The sequence below is a fragment of the Leopardus geoffroyi genome, chromosome C1 (assembly GCF_018350155.1).
Source record: "Leopardus geoffroyi isolate Oge1 chromosome C1, O.geoffroyi_Oge1_pat1.0, whole genome shotgun sequence".
Taxonomy (NCBI): domain Eukaryota; kingdom Metazoa; phylum Chordata; class Mammalia; order Carnivora; family Felidae; genus Leopardus; species Leopardus geoffroyi.
In genome coordinates this window covers 187750996-187769676 of record NC_059328.1, presented here as the reverse complement: position 1 = coordinate 187769676, position 18681 = coordinate 187750996, and the positions used below count along the sequence as shown (strand labels likewise).

At 36.9% G+C, this 18681-nt stretch overlaps 1 protein-coding gene across 4 annotated transcripts in view; it reads right to left on the bottom strand.

Annotated features, from left to right (window-relative positions):
- Positions 1 to 8497: 8497 nt before the first annotated feature.
- STRADB (STE20 related adaptor beta) overlaps positions 8498 to 18681 on the bottom strand; it is a 38629-nt gene continuing 28445 nt past the window's right edge. For 2 of the 4 annotated variants that reach the window (XM_045480733.1, XM_045480734.1), the window contains 8 exons: positions 16219 to 16340; positions 13745 to 13853; positions 12585 to 12708; positions 11227 to 11398; positions 10826 to 10930; positions 10430 to 10674; positions 9772 to 9814; positions 8498 to 9297 (listed from right to left, as the gene is read on the bottom strand). In XM_045480733.1, the coding sequence (XP_045336689.1) occupies positions 9163 to 9297; positions 9772 to 9814; positions 10430 to 10674; positions 10826 to 10930; positions 11227 to 11398; positions 12585 to 12708; positions 13745 to 13853; positions 16219 to 16340 (1055 nt within the window). In that variant the 3' untranslated portion in view covers positions 8498 to 9162. Of the gene's footprint in view, positions 9317 to 9771; positions 9815 to 10429; positions 10675 to 10825; positions 10931 to 11226; positions 11399 to 12584; positions 12709 to 13744; positions 13854 to 16218; positions 16341 to 18681 lie in introns of all 4 variants that reach the window. The other 2 variants (XM_045480735.1, XM_045480736.1) reach the window with 2 other exon arrangements.

Sequence of the window (18681 nt, the reverse complement as noted above, 5' to 3'; positions counted from 1 at the left end):
CTTTGTGTCTTCTTCAATTTCTTTCATAAGCTTTCCATAGTTTGCAGCAAGCAGATCTTTTACCTCTTTTATTAAGTTTATTCCTGGGTATCTTATGGGCTTTGGTGCAATTGTAAATGGAATCGATTTCTTGATTGCTCTTTCTGCTGCTTCAGTATTTGTGTATAGAAATGCAATATATTTCTGTACATTGATTTTATATCCTGACACTTTGCTGAATTCATGTATCAGCTCTAGCAGTTTTTCAGTGGAGTCTTTCAGGTTTTCCATGTAGATTATGATGTCTTCTCTGAAGAGTAAAAGTTTGACTTCTTCCTTGCCAGTTTGTATGTCTTTTATTTCTTTTTGTTGTCTGATTGCTGGAGCTAGGACTTCCAGTACTGTGTTGAACAACTGTGGTGACAGTGGACATCCCTGTCATGTGCCTGATCTAAGGAGGAAAGCTCTCAGTTCTTCCCCATTAAGGATGATATTAGCTGTTTGTCTTCCATATATGGTCTTTATGATGTTGAGATATGTTCCTTCTACCCCTACTTTCTTGAGGGTTTTTATCAAGAAAGGATGCTGTATTTTGTAAGTGCTTTTCCTGCATCTATTGAGAGGATCATGTGGTCCTTATCCTTTCTTTTATTAATGTGATGTATCACACTGATTTATTTGTGGATATTGAACCAACCCTGAAGCCCAAGAATAAATCCCACTTGATCATGGTGAAAATTTTTTTTAATGTATTGTTGGATTTGATTTGCTAATAATTTGTGGAGAATTTTTGCATCCATGTTCATCAGGGAAATTGGTCTGTAATGCTCCTTTTTAGTGGGGTCTTTGTCTCATTTTGGCATCAAGGTAATGCTAGCCTCATATAATGATTTTATAAGTTTTCCTTTCATTTCTATTTTTTGGAACAGCTGCAAAAGAATAGTTATTAACTCTTCTTTAAATGTTTGGTAGAATTCTATCTGGCCCTGGACACTTGTTTGTTGGGAAATTTTTGATCACTGATTCAATTTCTTTACAGGTTATGGGTCTGTTAAAATTTTCTATTTCTTCCTGTTTCAGTTTTGGTAGTTTATATGTTCTAGGTATTTATCCATTTCTTCCAGATTGCCCATGTTGTTGGCATGTAATTGCTCACAATATTCTCTTATTATTGCTTGTATTTCTGTGGCGTTGTGATCTCTCCTCTTTCATTCATGATTTGTTTTATTTGGGTCCTTTCCTTTTTCTTTTTGATAAATCTGGCTAGAGGTTTATCAATTTTGTTAATTCTTTCAAAGATCCAGCTCCTAGTTTCATTGTTCTGTTTTTTTTTTTTTTTAATTTCAGTATCATTGATTTCTCCTCTAATCTTTATTATTTCTCTTCTTCTGCTAGCTTCAGGCTTTATTTGCTGTTCTTTTTCCAGCTCCTTTAGGTGTAAGGCTAGGTTGTGTATTTGAGACATTTCTTCCTTCTTTAGGAAGGCCTGGATTGCTATATGCCTCCCTCTCATGACCACCTTTGCTGCATCCCAAAGGTTTTGGACTGTCATGTTTTCATTTCCTTTTTTTTTTTTTTTAATTTTCTTTTTTCAACGTTTATTCATTTTTGGGACAGAGAGAGACAGAGCATGAACGGGGGAGGGGCAGAGAGAGAGGGAGACACAGAATCGGAAACAAGCTCTAGGCTCTGAGCCATCAGCCCAGAGCCCGACGCGGGGCTCGAACTCACGGACCGCGAGATCGTGACCTGGCTGAAGTCGGACGCCTAACCGACTGCGCCACCCAGGCGCCCCATGTCATGTTTTCATTTTCATAGGCTTCCATGTACTTTTTAATTTCCTCTTTTAAATTTTTGGTTAACCCATTAATTTTTTTAATATGAAATTTATTGTCAAATTGGTTTTCATACAACACCCAGTGCTCATCCCAACAGGTGCCCTCCTCAATGCCCATCACCCACCCTCCCCTCCCTCCCACCCCCCAACAACCCTCAGTTTATTCTCAGTTTTTAAGAGTCTCTTATGGTTTGGCACTCTCCCTCTTTTTCTTTTTTTTTAGTAGGATGTTCTTTATCCTCCAAATATTTGTGGTCTTTCCAAATTTTTTCTTGTGATTGATTTCAAGTTTCACAGCATTGTGGTCTGAAAATATGCACAGTACAATCTCAGTGTTTTTGTATTTGTTGAGGGCTGATTTGTGACCCAGTATGTGATCTATTCTGGAGAATATTTCTTGTGCACTAGAGAAGACTTTGTATTCTGCTGCTTTAGGATGAAATGTTCTGAATGTATCTGTGAAGTCCGTCAAGTCTGGTGTGTCATTCAGAGCCATTGTTTTTGATTTTATGCTTAATCTGTTCATTGTTGTAATTGGGGTGTTAAAGTCCCCTACTATTATTGTATTGTTATGAATAAGTTTTTTATATTTGTGATTAATTGGTTTATATATTTGGGTGCCTCTGTCTTGGGGGCATAAATATTTACAGTTGTTAGATCTTGGTGGATAGACCCCTTAATTATGATATAATGCCCTTCATCTGTTGTTACAGTCTTTGTTTTAAATTCTAGTTTGCCTAAGTATGGCTACCCTAGCTTTCTTTTGACATATATTAGCATGAATGTTGGTTCTCCATTTCCTCACTTTCAATCTGCAGATGTCTGTAGGTCTAAAATGAGTCTCTTGTAGGCAACATATAGATGGATCTTTCTTTTTTATCCATTCTGATACCCTATGTCTTTTTATTGGAGCAATCAGTCCATTTACATTCAGAGTGATTATTGAAAGATATGAATTTAGTGCCAATGTGTTGCCTGTAGAGTTGGTGTTTCTGGTGATGTTCTCTGATCCTTTCTAGTCTTTGTTGCTTTTGGCCTTTTGGTCTTGTTTTTTCTCCAAAGACTCCCCCTTAAAATTTCTTGCAGGGCTGGTTTAGTGGTCATGAACTCCTTTAGATTTTGTCTGAGAAGCTCTTTATTTCTCCTTCTCTTCTGAATAATGGCCTTGCTGGATAAAGAATTCTTGGCTGTGTATTTTTCCCGTTCACCACATTAAATATATCCTGCCACTCCATTCTTTTTTTTTTTTTTTTTTTTAAGTTTATGTTAAGAGAGAGAAAGTATGAGCATGAGACCTGGGGAGGGGCAGAGAGAGAGAGAATCCCAAACAGGTTCCACGCTGCCAGTATAGAGCCCAATGTGGGACTCAAACCCATGAGTTCTGAGATGACCCAAGCCAAAGTCAAGAATCAGATGCTTAACCAACCGAGTCACACAGGGGCCCCTATCCTACCACTCCTTTCTGGCCTGCCAGGCTTCTGTGGACGGATTTGTTGTGAACCTGATCTGTCTTCCTTTGGAGGTTAAGGACTTTTTTTCCTTTGTTGTTTTCAGGATACTTTCCTTGTCTGTGTATGTTGTGAATTTGACTATGATATGCCTTGGTAATTGTTGGTTTTTTGTTGAAATTAACAGGAGTTCCCTGTACTTTTTGAATTTTGGTGTCTGTGTCTTCTAGATTAGGGAAGTTTTCAGCTATAAAAACCTTCTGTCCCTTTCTCTTTTCATCTTCTGGAACTCTATTACATGAATGGTTCCTCTTTAATAGTCACTGATTTATCTAAGTCTTGTATCATTACCTTTTGCCATTGTATCCCCTCTTTTTTTCAGCTTCATTATTTTCCATAATTTTATCTTCTATATCACTGATTTGCTTGTCTGCTTTGTCTATCCAAGCCATCATGGAATCCATTTGAGACTGTATCTCAGTTACAGCATTTTACATTTTGGCCTGACTAGATTTTAGTTCATTTAATCTCTGCAGAAAAGGATTCTCTGGTGTCTTCTATGCTTTTTTTCAACCCCAGCTGGTATTCTTATAATTGTGGTTTTCAATTCTAGTTTATATATCTTACTTACATCTTTGTTGATTAAATCCCTGGCCATTTCTTCCTGTTCTTTCTCTAGGGGTAATTGCTTCATCTGCCAAGATCTCTCAAATTATACAGGTTGTTGCATTAATCCTCAGGTCAATTACCTGTGTGTTCAAAATGGTTTGATGCTGATATAGCTGTGTTTCAGGAATGAGACAAACTCAGGGTCCCCTTACTACTCTGCCATCGTAAGTGCCTCTGCCAAGTTTGCTGATTCTTAAAGTTGCAGGTTTTAAGTCTTGCTGGTTGTAAGAATTCACAAAATTTGGCCCTCTAGTCTTCAAAGCCAAATTCTACAGTGATTTGTCTTTGCTGTGCAGCCTCCCTGATTTGATAGTTTGTTTTGTGCCCTTGTCTGCACCTGTCTCTCCTTCTGGCAGCCAGACCTGCAGTGTTTAGCTCCCCTCCATGTCTCTACCCTTTCTACCTTCTTCAATGTGGCCTCTTCTCTACATTTAGTTCTGGAGTTTATTCTTCCAGTCTTTGAGTCGTTTTCTGGGTTACACTGATGTGTTATCTGGTTATATACACAGCACAGGTGAGTTTAGGGCCCTTCTACTCTGCCATCTTTGCCAAAAGTCCTCCCTACTGGTCTTATAAGTGATTTATCCACCTTTATTATGTTTGTATGTGCCTGTGGAATTTTTTCCTTTTCTAATTTTCTTACTCCTGTTTATAGTTTTTCTTTCCACTGAAAGATTAATTCCCTTTAACATTTCTTACAAGGCTGGTTTAGTGGTGATAATTCCTTTGGGAAATTCCTGATCTCTCCTATTCTGAGTGATAATCTTGCTGGGTAGAGTATTTTTGGTTGCAGGTTTTTTTCCTTTCAGCACTTTGCAGACCAGGAGTGGCATATTATATATTCAAAGTTTCTGCTGATAAATCAGTAGATACCCTTATGAAGTTTCCCTTGTATGTAGCTGTTTTCTCTTGCTGCTTTAAAAATTCTCTGTCATTACTTTGGAGTGGCACTGGTCACTGTGGGGGCTGCTTGCAGGATGTGAAATCACAGGAGCCACTTTGAAGGGACTCTTGGTAAGTGGGACAGATTGGATGGGGTGGAGCCACAGGAGAAAGCACAGGTAGAGTGTGGTGTGTTAGCAAGCTAGGTGGAGATTGGTCATGCTGTTTCCTGCAAGTGTCCAGTGATCTAAGCTGAGGGGCAGTAGAGAAATGGCTGTCAGCTCTTTTGTTCTTGAACAACTCTCCTAAAGATCCCTTACCCTTCAGCACATGTTCTGAAATTAGTAAACAAATCTTTTTGCTGTGTACCCAGGTACTTTTCAAACTGCTACTTCTATGCTGTTTCTCAGCAGGGCTTTTTGCTAAGGTGTCCCTATTGCTCCCTGGCTCTCCTAGAGCTAAGCCCTAAGATCTCCAAAGTACCAGGAGGTAAGCCCTGCTGATTGTAAAAACTTATGAAGTTAAGCCCCATTGGTTTTCAAAGTCAGATGTTGAGGTGATTCATCACTGTCTGGGGGGCCTGCTGTGTGGTTGGTCCTCTCCTTTCTCTGTGCTTGTGGAGTCCCTTTCTTTTGTGGTTAGTCTCACCAAGAGTTTGGGTAATGACCCATCTCTGCCCCTCCTACATTTTCCCTTGTGGCCTCCTCTTGTGGCAATTAACTGTGGAAAGCTTGTTCTACCAGTCTTTGGGTTGTTTTCTGGGTTATACTGATGTGGCTATTATCCATATGTATCCATGGGACAAGCTGAATTTAGGCTCTTCGTACTCAACCATCTTCCCAGGCTCCAATACAATATTTGGATCTTGTCAAACTTTGGTTCAATCTTGAGAAAAACTTCAATTTATAGAATTTTTGTCAGTTTCAATTTTTTCTAACATAAATCATAAAGGCTATGGGGCTTAAATAGAATTGGCTAATAGAAAATAGATTCTTGATCACTCATTTAATGGTATAATCAAGTTAGTAATTTTGGGCGGGGGGGGGGGGGCGGTGAGACCAAGAATTTCTAGTTATCCTCAAGGCTGTCAGTATGTGTATCAATCAGCATGCAACTGGGAAAGTAACTCTGGATCTTTCAAGTAGAAGGAACACAGGGAACTGGTTTCATGGGTGATGGAACCAAGGCTAAGAAACCAAAAGAGATGGTGAAGCAATCCAAAGATTAGCAAGAGCAGGAAATTATACCATCAGATGGAATTGACAGCAAGAAGTGGTGTTACCAGAGTCCTAAAGCCAAAAGACAAAGAAGATACACCTGCTACCAGAGACACCACAAAAAACAGAGAAGTGGGACAAAAGGTGAGAAATACCACATTTCTTCTGTCTCCTCTTATGCTCTGATCTGCCACTCCTGCCTCCTTGGAAACCAGAGAGTACGAGTGTGAGGAAATATTATTCCCAATGAAGCATAGCAGGGGAAGAGTGAATAAATGGATTTGAGAGCTGACAATTGACCAATAGTACTGACCTGGCTTGTAATAAAGGAACTATTTACTAAATGAAACTGAAATCCCTTTACCTCATTGAACTTATAATGGCAATACTGTAACATACCAAGAGTCAAAAATTTCCATAGAAATCAAAATTATAGACATCTCTCAAATTTTTTCAAGTCTTTTTTAAAAACAAAAAACCCTCTTATCCTTTATTCAAGGAAGAATTCCTTAAATATTAAATGTCTACAATATGCCAAACACTTGGCTAAACACTAGGAATATACTAGTGAATAAGACCATATTCTCAAGGAGTCCACAGTCTACTGGGGACATAAATATACAAATACAGAGTTGTGTTAAGTGCTGTTTGGGGAAAGTACTATAGAAGATCATAGGAGGGCATTTTAACTAAGGTGACTGTACTAGTTTGGTTCTTCAGAAAGCAGACACCAAGATGAGATTAGACATTTAAGACATTAGACACCAAGGTAGAATGATGACTCCCCTGTCCCCATCCCAAACATATCAACATCTTAATCTCAGGAACCTGTATTTTACCTTACATGGCAAAAGGGACTTTGAAGCTGTGATTAAGAATCTTGAGATGGGGGGAGATTATCTTGGATTTTCTGAGTAGGCCCAATACAATCACAAGAGCCCTCAAAAGAGACAGGCAGAAGGGTCAGTCAGAGAGGTGATCACTGAACAGAAGCCAAATAATGCTGGTTCGTGAGGCAAAGGCAGGCAGGTAGGTAAGTTGCTAGAAGTTGGAAAAGGCAGATTTCTCCCTATGGCCCCTAAAAGGAATGTAGCCCTGTCAACCCATTTGACATTTCTGACTTCTAGAACTGTAAGATAATAAGTTTATAATATTTTATGCCACTAAGTTTGTGGAATTTGTTATATCAGAGATAGAAAATACAGCAAGGAGTCTATGGTGCAAAATTTAAGGCAAGTGATCTCAGGGTGATGCTATCAATATCTATTATGATGACTAATTTTATCTGTCAATTTGACTGGGCCACAGGGTGCCCATTTATTTGGTCAAACACTACTCTGGGTATTTCTTTGAGGGAGTTTTTTTGGTGAAATTGGCATCTAAATCTGTAGACTGAATAGAGAAGATTGCCCTCTTGATGTGGGTGGGCCTCATCAGTTGAAGACCTGAACAGAACAAAAAGGTTGACTAGGCTGACCCTACCCTGAATAAGAGATCATTCCTTCTGCCTAACTGCCTTCAAACAGGGCATCAGCTTTTTCCTGCCTGTGGACTCTGAAACATCAGCTCTTCCTGGGTCTTCAGCCAACCAGTCTTTGAACTGTAACTGCATCATTAATTTTTCTGGGTCTCTAGGTTGCCCATTCACCTTGCAGATCTTGGGACTTGTTAGTCTCCATGATAGTGTAACCAATTCCTTATAATAAATATCCTATTAGTTTTTGTTTCTTGGAGAACTCTGATACACTCACAGGAGATCTGAGAGGCACTGCTTCAGGGCTTCCAGATTCCATCTCTTGCACTAACATCAACTCTCCACCCAGATTCAGAACCTCCTCTATAGTTCCTGTGAGTCTCTCTTACCTAGAGGAAACAGGAGGAGGTTAGTGGAATAACCTATAGCCCCCACAACTACCAGTGATCTCAGGGCCTCAACTGGTACTCATCTCCTTTCCCTCCTCTACCTTGGCAGGTCTTCATGGCTTACTTGATGGAGTAACCTAAACATTCTTGAGGTGATCTGGCCAATAAACCTAAAAAGGTTTGTGTTTCAAATTGTCTATTCATTTTTACATTATTTGTCTCATTGTTTTAATTCTTTAGTCTTAAGACAGTCATCTTAATCTTATTTAACATTACAGTAAAAATTATTTTAAGAAAATCCATTAACTAAGGTAGGTCCCAATTTACCACAAGGAGTACCACATACTCCTTGAGATACATCTCTTTTTTGCTAATAAGGTAAAACCATTAATTAAGATCTCTATGCCCTTAAATGTTGTATCCCCTACCGCAGCAAGAATAGTCCTATAAAGGGTCAGAACATCTTCTGCCTCATTGAATAAATACCAGGTCATCTCCAATTCTTTACATTATGTAAATAATCTAGGGGCTTCCCTTGGCAACACAAATTAGAATCTGTGTTTTAGCTTTGTCAAATCACAAAGAAAAATAAAACCATAAACTCAATTTAATAAATCTTTATTGAGCTCCCACAGGGTGCATGAATTTAGGATCTATAACTTACATAAGTAGAAAAGTGTCACTTTAGCCTCTTAAAAATGAAAAAAAAAAGCACAAATTACAACTTCTTTATCATTTATGTGAGTGAGGCTCAGTTTGATATTTAACAGAATAATATGGGAAGTATAAACATTTTCCCTTCTACCAAAAAAGGGTTTTGATGCCAGGATAAACTAGCCTGTTGGTCTAACAATAGCTGATCAAAAAGGCTAGAGAATCTGGAAGTAAAAAGTGTACTTGGAAGCACTGTCCTCTGAGGGCTCATTCCCCTGAGGGCAACAAAATGCTGAAAAAATTAAATGGCTCAAAACTTAAATTCAAAGATCAAGAAGAGGAATTAGTCACAGCTTGGGGAAAAAAATGAGAACAGAGGACACTAAATGTAACTAGATTCATAATTCTGAAGTTTTTCTGGAGTTGTAATAGAACTGTGAGTTAACCAAAGAGGATATAAACTCATGTTTGAACAGAGTGGTTTTAAACAATAGATTCTCCAGTGCAACAATGGTATTTTCAAGTATAATTCTAGTATTTGTACCTAGCAATACAGAAGAAAAGTAGCAGAGAGAAAGTGTCAAGTATCTAGGACATACAGGATTTGGCAGCCCTAGAATTCCCAGTTTGAGTCTTTTTCATCAGGAAAATCACATTCCGGCTCAGTCCAACGTGACACTGGAGACAGTGCTATTGATGGCTTAGGAGGCAACAGTGTAAGTATTGAGTCCTGGCTTTCTTCTTTCATCTGTTAAAGAAACTCAAAGCTATTGGTACATATGTCAGCAATAAATGATTTTTTTAAAAGTCATGTTAAGTGTTTAAAATATTTTTTAGGTATTTTCACTAATAATGCCTTTGATCATCTGAAAACAGGAAGAAGTAATAACCAATAAACTGATTTTTATCAGAATTATTTTTCCCCTTCATCATTTCTAGCCAGTATAAAAAACTGTCTCTAAATTAATCAAAATATAAGCTGAGGGTATAGTAACATTTAATGACATTCTGTTTTTTATTCATTTTGTTTTGCAAAATGGAAATATTTTAGAAAGCCTATAATTGAACTACTACAAAAGTTTTCGTATTTTTAACTTTACTTTGGTAAGAAAGTCATTATTAAGAATCTTGGTTACCAAATTGTCCCCTTAAGCTAACAAGATTAAATGAATTTTTAATAGTAACTAAAAATATCTAGACAACAGAAGATATATCAGCTTACCTGTTTGAAGAACACATGGGACAATAAACTGCTTGCAGATGGTCTGATATTTTTTTTAATGTTATGAAAAAAAATAGAACGTCGTATTAGACTGTGTACTTTTAGGTGTAAAAAAGTATTAGAAATTAGATTCAGAGCTATAAAACTCAATACTAAAAAAAGAAAAAGAAATATCAGGAAGCCCAATTCTTAACTTTAACCTTGACTAATGGAAAGAATTGAGAGAGAACATTTATGGGGCACTCACTAGTTATAAGGAAGTGTGCTAGGCATTACGGGGCTAAAAAAAGATAAGACACATCTTAAAGTACTAACATTAATGTACAGTTATGTAATAATTTACACTATTGTTACACAGAAACAACATTTTTGTACTGCTTGGAGCTTTCTAAAATGTATTAACATAAATACAGTAATTAATGTCCAGAAAGATGAACTGATTTTTACAAGGTGACAGGAAATGATACAGCTGAGATTGAAGCCCAAGTCTTCTGACTTCAGTATTATTCCCATTTGCTCATTGCCTCTATTTGTTTTTAGTTTTGATATTTTCTAGATTATAGTTTTTTGACCAAAAGATTGAGAAAAGAGACTGGAAAAGCTTCTATAAAAAATAAAACATGTAAGTTTGATGCTATTTAGAAGTGGCCAATATTACCTTTTCTCAGGATCTTGTTGCAAACAGAGCTGTACCAAGCTAAAGAAGGCAGGAGAGAAAGTTTTTGAGGATGGAGTTTGCAATCTGTCACTATTTACTGTTTGAGTTCCACTGGAGACGAGTACACTTTCTCCAATCCCAGAGTCTACACCTGATCGGGAATTCTTCATTCTGGATTCTGATTGAGGGAAGATACTGACATCCAATGGGCTGTAAGGAGGACCTTTCAGCTTCTGTAACAACATCTAAAAGAAAGAAAAGTTTCTTTCACCCTTTTCAGGGAAAATGTTAAAACAATAATGAAGATTCTAACAGCAAAGACATTTTAACAGAAATTATCTAGAATATAAGGGATCTTATGAAGGGAAATTAGTTTGGGATTTTAGTAGCATTTACCTGAGTCCTATGCATGTCCTGGAAAGGTACCTTCCCACTGGCCAATTCACATGCTGTAATCCCAACACTGTAAATATCTGACTTTACATTATATCCATGTAAATCCTGTAGAACAATTAATTTGAAGTCCTTTAGTGAAAATAAAATAAAAAGTTATATATCTGTGTTTTTTTGAGAAAGGATGTTGAACAATGGAAAAAACTCATTAGGTGAGAAATCAAGATATACCTAATATATGGTATATACATTTTAAAATCCCTAACAATAATTTTGACAAGAAAGAGGAAAAGTCTTGCAGTAGGCCATTCACCAAGCCAAATCTAAGGGCACAATTGTCCTTTAGTCAAGCTCAGAAGACACTCAAGATGCACAGACAACCCAATGCAAAGGCCACACCTGACCTGTCTCAGTAGTTCTGGGCTCAGCCACGGCTGCACTGATGTGCTGAACTGTGGGAAATCATACACAGCCCTATGCCTCTGTCCATGCTTAACCAAACTATGCAGGTGGGACAGGCCAGAGAGGGTCACTAGGCCATCACCAGAAATGAGGATATGGCTGGCTTTAATACTCCTAGAACAAAAAGAAACAATCCTAAATACTAGGAAATTGGCCAATGAAGAATAAAAATCTGGTCAGAACAAATCCATGTATTCTCTTGGAAATTAAATACTCTTTATAAAACAGCACGCTTATATGTAAGTGTGCTTATACACACACATATACATATATACATACACACATATAAAATATTCAGGGAATTAGGAATCCTTTCAACTATTTAATATAGCATTAGAACAAGGGAAAATACAACTGACAGCTACATGTTTGGAAGTGATAATATTTTTTTTCAAACTTGGAATGGAATCACATTACTAATTTCACTATTTTAGGATACTGCTGTAAAATACCCAAGGAGAAGTCTAAAAAAATCAAGTAATATTTGAAGCATAAAGTTAGAATATAAAGTTAAATGCAGCATTATCCAATAAAAGGCAGCCTCCCCTGGTATTAACATCATTTATAAATATATGTCTTACATAAAAATTTCTTTTTTCAAATAAATTATAAAAGAGCCTTGTTCAGTAAAATACTGAATTTGGAAACTAAGGGAGTCTGGTTAACTGTAGTAAAACCTTGGTTAATTAGAATACGGTCTGTTAGAACTCACAGTTAACCAGAATGTTCCTAAAAATGAATAGTAAGAAAACAAGCTTTAAAGAGACTGAAACGAACTTTAAAAATAATTTAAAAAGAAAAACGTCCCAGTATATCTTAAAACAGCATTGTTTTTAATGTTCAGTCAATTAGTTCTGCATCTATAGTTTAAAAACAAGAGAACTGATACTTAGTATGATAATCTCAAAGTGCTACAACATATTTAAGAAATTAACGAAAGGTTTAGTTCCAATTTATACATAAATTTGTAAATATGACATAGAGCTATAAAGCAGATAAAGCAGCTCTTTATATGCTTAAGAAAAACAAACAAAAGAGACAACAAGGATCCCATTACATAGAGTTTATACTCCATGAGGAAAGGCTCTCCACCAGAACACTAAGCACAGCATTTGGCAAAGAGGATGTGGTCTGAACATTTTTGGTGAGTGACCATAAAATGTAATAAGCATTTACTACTACTGGCCCCTTCCTCTCTCAATTTTCACTTATGAGTTTCCTATCTCTCCTAACACTCAACTGCTCCTTCCTAAAAGCTCCTTAAATGATTTCATTCTGTAAAATACAAATAAATAAATACCTGTGAATGCAGCCATTTTGGTGCAGATAGCTCAACCCTCTCACTGCTCCAAAGAGAATGTTTCTTATTAAAGTTTCACTCATTCCTTCAGGAAAGTAAGTCTTCAAGAGCTGACTTGCTGAACCTGAAAGAAACACCTGAAATCTTTAACTGAACATTGGTTTTGCTTCTAGCTATGTTTTAAATGTTCTTTTCAACTATAAATACACACACACACACACACACACACACACACCTGTTTTAGAGTCTACCTACTTTCCTATGCAAAGGTAGTTTTCCTTCAAGAATCTTTAAAAAGACTTTTCTAATGATACTCTAGAGATTAGAAAAGAGAATTAACAATTTTCAGTATTACTTAAAAAAATACTGTATTTATATATTTTTAGACCCAGAGGCAATTCATCAAAGTTATCCTAAAGATCAAAGCTCTAACTCTTAAATACAGAGAACAAACTGAGGGTTGATGGCGGGGTGGAAGAGGGGAAAATGGGTGATGGGCATTGAGGACGGCACTTGTTGGGATGAGCACTAGGTGTTTTATGTGAGCGATGAATCCCGGGAATCTACCCCCAAAAACAAGAGCACACTGTATACACTGTATGTTAGCCAACTTGACAATAAATTATATTTTAAAAAATAAAAAATAAAAATAAAAGCTCTAGAATCCATTTGTTTATTTGTGCAATATAATTATTGAACACTTTGTGCAAGGAACTGTATGAGCACCAAAATGAAAAATACATACATGATCCTGCCCTCAAGAAGCTGAAGTACAGTGAAAGGAGACAGGTACACACACAGATGTTTATACCATAATAAAGTAAGTTTACAATGAGAGAAATAGGGACAGAGATGGTGTGCACAGGTGAAAAAACATTCTGGTTAAAGACCTATAGTGGCTCTCCATTGACAGAAGGGCAGGGAACTGAAGGGAAGAGAGAGCTTGTTCAAAGGCACACACTTCTTGGAGAAGCAGTAGTAGTTTCATTGATCATCAGTCAACATGAACCAGATATGGAAATTTATCATGAAATCTAGAATTTGCCACCAGATTTATAAATTAAAAGTAGTGAATCATAAATCTAAGATCCCACTCATCCTTATAAGTATGGCTTCCACGCTAAACTCTGAGTTATTTTATGTAAGACAAGTTTTCTTACCATAGGCCATAAATGGAGAAATAACCCAAAGCCAGCTGCCAACAGTGAAAACAGTCCAATAGGTTGTAATATTGGGGTGCCGGAAAAAGTGGGACAAAATCACTGCTTTCTAGGATAAACACACAAGAGACAAGACATTTAAAACAACTTGTTTTTGCCTTGTGATGGAAATAACAGTAGAGGTGGCAGCTAACACTCAGCAGAATTTATTGATACCAAGCACTGTTCTTGGTGCTGCCATTTCTTTAAATCTCACCAACAAGACATTAAGTAGGTCATATGATCATTCCTATTTTACAAGAGAGAAGTAGGAAATAAGAAACGTAGAAATAAGTTAGAAAACTTGTCTGAGAGCATATAATCAACAAAAGAAATAGAAGTGAGATGTGATCTCAGTCTGACTTCTGAGGTCATACTCTCAACATCTATACTATGTTCTTAAAATAGAAACATTTAAAAATACATAAAACTGTGAAGATAATCACTTCTAACACTAAATCTGAGAGAACCACTGTTAACATTTCAGCATAATTTCTTTCAATCTTTTTTTCTGTGCAATATACATGTGCACATGTAAATACTTTAAAAATAAGGACAATATCAAAAAATGCTTTCCCTCTTTATATCAAAAATGATTAGTGACACAGCATAGATGGAGCTGAAGTGTATTATTTTAAGTGAAATAAGTCAGTGAAAGACAAATACCATATGATTTCACTCATATGTAGAATTAAAGAAACAAAGCACATTAACATAGGGGAAGGGGTAAAAAAAAAAAGAGAGGGAGACAAACTCTCAACTATAGAGACTCTTAACTATAGAGAACTGAGGGTTGATGGAGGGGAGGGGTGGGCTAAATGGGCAATGGGCATTAAGGAGGACACTTGTGATGAGCACTGGCTGTTATATATAAGTGATGAACCACTAAATTCTACACCTGAAACCAATATGACACCATATGTTAACTAGAATTTATGTTCTTTAATGCTTATTTATTTTTGAGAGAAAGAGCACGAGCAGGGGAGAGGAAGAGAGAGAGGGAGACACAGAATCTGAAGCAGGCTCCAGGCTCCAAGGTGTCAGCACAGAGCCCAGAACGGGGCTCGAACCCACAAACCGTGAGATCATGACCTGAGCTGAAGTCAGATGCTGAACCGACTGAGCTGCCCAGGTGCCCTAGTTAACTAACTAGAATTTAAATAAAAACTTGAAATTAGTGCCACTCTGGAAAACAGTATGGCAGTTCCTCAAAAAACTAAAAATAGAACTACCCTACGACCCAGTAATTGCACTACTATTTATCCAAAGGATACAAAAATGCTGATTTGAAGGGGCACATGCACCTCAATGCTTATAGCAGAGCTTTCAACAATAGCCAAATTATGGAAAGAGCCCAAATGTCTGACTGATGAATAAAGAAGATGTGGTGTGTGTGTGTGTGTATACATATACATTTATATGTATATATACACAACATACATACATAAATACACACACACACACACACACACACACACACACACTTGCTCTTTCAAAAATTTTAATTTCAACAAATATGCAGAGGTGCCTGGGTACACACACACACACACACACACACACACACACACACACACAATGGAATACTACTTGGCAGTCAAAAAGAATGAAATCTTGTCATTTGCAACAATGTGGATGGAACTGGAGAGAATTATGATAAGTGAAAGAAATCAGTCAGAAAAAGACAAATATATGAATTCATTCATATGTGGAATTTAAGAAACACAACAAATGAACATAGGGGAAGGGAAGGACAAATAAGCTAAAAACAGAGAAGGAGGCAAACCATAAGAGACTCTTAAATATAGAGAACTGAGGGTTGCTGAAGGGGAGGTAGGTGGAGATGGGCCAAATGGGTGATGAGCTTTAAGGAGGGCACTTATTGGGATGAGCACTGGATGTTATATGTAAGTGATGAATCACTGGGTTCTACTCCTGAAACCAGTACTACACTGTATGTTAACTAACTTGAATTTAAATAAATTTGAAAATTTTTTTTTTAATTTGAAATTGAAAAAAAATTAGTGACAATGAAAATGGTATTATAATATTCCTAAAATGCAATTCTGTTAAAATTTATTCATTCAGAAGTTAATTTTACTTAGCTGGATGAAAAGGAAACTGTATGCTTTTGTTTTTTCTATTTCCTCATTTGACTATTTGTGATTGGACTAAGATTACTGTAAATCTCCAGACCAGCATTTTGAATATGATATTCATTTGAAGGAATTTACAGTAATTACCAAAGTTTGAATATATTTGTTCTTCTGTGGACCTAGATTCCAAGTATTCCTTCCAATTCTGTACTTGCATATTCATTAGAAGAAAGAAATCTAACTTCCTCTAACAGAAAGAAATATTAATTTGGTAAAAAAAATTCTTACAGATGTAATCTCCTCAAACAGACATTAAATAAATCATTTTTTTCATTTTGTTACCTGTAAAGCTTTCAGGCGTTCATCAGTGCAGTTTTCCAGATTTGTAATTTTTATAGTCACCAGTGTTCCTGTAGGAGTATGCCGGGCAAGATGAACAGAAGTCAAGTTGTCAAATCCTCTTCCTACAGTCAGATGTAAAACTCATGTTAGTAACCAAACAAGAAAAAAACTGACAATTTGGACAACATCAAAATTTAAAACTGCTCTTCAAGAAAATACTGTTAAGAAAACGAAAAGATAAGCCACTGACTGAAAGTATTAACTATGCTTACATCCAGTATATATAAAAAATTCTTACAACTCTATACCAACAGAATTTTTACAATTCTATACAAACTTATACTAAATTTTAAAATATGCATAAGATTTGGGGTGTCTGGATGGCTCAGTTGGTTAAGTGTCAGACTCTTGATTTCAGCTCAGGTTATGATCTCATGGTCTTTTTAAAAAATTTTTTTTAATGTTTATTTATTTTTGAGAGAGATGGAGACACAATGCGAGTGGGTGAGGGGCAGAGAGAGAGGGAGACATAGAATCCAAAGCAGACTCCAGGCTCCGAGCTGTCAGCACAGAGCCCAACGCAGGGTTCAAACTCACGAGCTGCAAGATCGTGACCTGAGCCGAAGTTGGATGCTCAACCGACTGAGCCACCCAGGCACCCTATGATCTCACAGTCTTGAGACTGAGCCTTATGTTGGGCTCTGTGCTGAGTGTGGAGCCTGCTTAAGATTCTCTTCACCTGCCCCTTCTCTGTGCTCACTCGCTTGCTCTTTCAAAAATTGTATTTTAATTTCAACAAATATGCAGAGGTGCCTGTGTGGCTCAGTTGGTTAAGCATCTGACTCTTGATTTCAGCTCAGGTCACAATCTCATGGTTTGTGGGTTCGAGCCCCGTGTTGGCCTCCGTGCTCACAGTGTGGAGTCTACTTGGGATTCTCTCTGTCTCTCTCTCTCTCTGTCCCCTCCCCCTTGTGAGCACACACTCTCTCAAAATAAACTTAAAAAAAAATCTTAAATAAATAAAAATATTCAGATGATTAAATAGGCAATCCACAAAAAAAGATATAGGAATGTCCAATAAACACATGAAAAGATGCTCAAGATAGAGAAATGCAAATAAAAAACCACAATGATACACCATTACATATCTGTTATAAAGGCTAAAATTGTGACCTGATAAACAAATTATGACAAATTCAAACAACAGGATACAATCAGCAATTCCTACACCACTGATGTCATTTCTGTCACATAAATGGTATCATAAAGAGTACAGTCTTTTGTGTCTAGCTTCTTTTACTTAGCATAATGCTTTTGAGTTTGTTCCATGTTGTTTTAATAGCTTCTTTCATTGCTGAGTAATAATCCATTACTATGGACAAGTCACAATTTATTTATCCATTCATAAGTTGATAAATATTTGGTTGTTTTCAGTTTTTCGTGACTATTAAGCTGCGAAAACATTCTTTAAGTAGACATATGCTTTCATTTTTGGCAGATACTCGGAAGTGGGATTGCTGGGTCACATATATTTAACCTTATAAGAAGTTGCAAAACTGGTTTTAAAAGTGGATGAACCATTTTTAATCCCACAAACAATCTATAAGAGCTATAGCTGCTTGACATACTCAACAGCATTTGGTGTCATCAGTTTTTAAAATATAAAACACCTGGAGTGGCACCTATCAATAGGCATCTAATAAATGTTAGTTCCTCTCTCTTTCCACAGTCACCAAATTCTGCCACTTATCTTTGAAATGAAGTTAACCACAAATTCATCCCTTTCACTCCAGTGTCAGCATGACTGCCTTAGTTCAAGTCCTGTCCTCCTTTGCTGGTCAAATGTGGTGACTTCCTTATCATGTTCTACATTCTCAACTAAGACATGCTCCCAAATTACTGGGGGATCTACTTCAAAAGCCTATACCTAGGTCCAGTTCACCAGAAATTTTGATTTGTTAGGTCTGTGATGGGATATAGGCATTGCAATTTTTAAAGACTCAGGTGATATGGATGATACTTCCAGTTGTAAATCACTATCTACATCTTCCAGACTGCTGCCTGGAATTGCTGCCAGTTTTCCCTCTAGAACTCAGCATTTTATCACTAGAAGAGTACTACCATGCAGCACCTGAGACCTTAGACCCTCCAGTCAGAAAGGTTTGCTTTAAAATCACTAGTTGTAGGATTGCTACTTGAATTCTCAGAGCCTCAGTATCTTCATCAGCCAAATAGGAGTGGTAAAAGGCTGACATGAAAAACTACACATGAAATGTTCAGCTCAGTGCCTGTTAGATGGTATTATTACCATTGTCACTGTTCCACAATGTATCTCAAGCACAGAGGGAATAAATTCCAAACTTGTGGCTTAAATGCTTTGAGCAATGAAGTGGGTAAGTTGTGAGGGATGACAGTCTGAACTTGTAAATACACCATATGAGGTCTTTCATAGGTGTTCCAAAC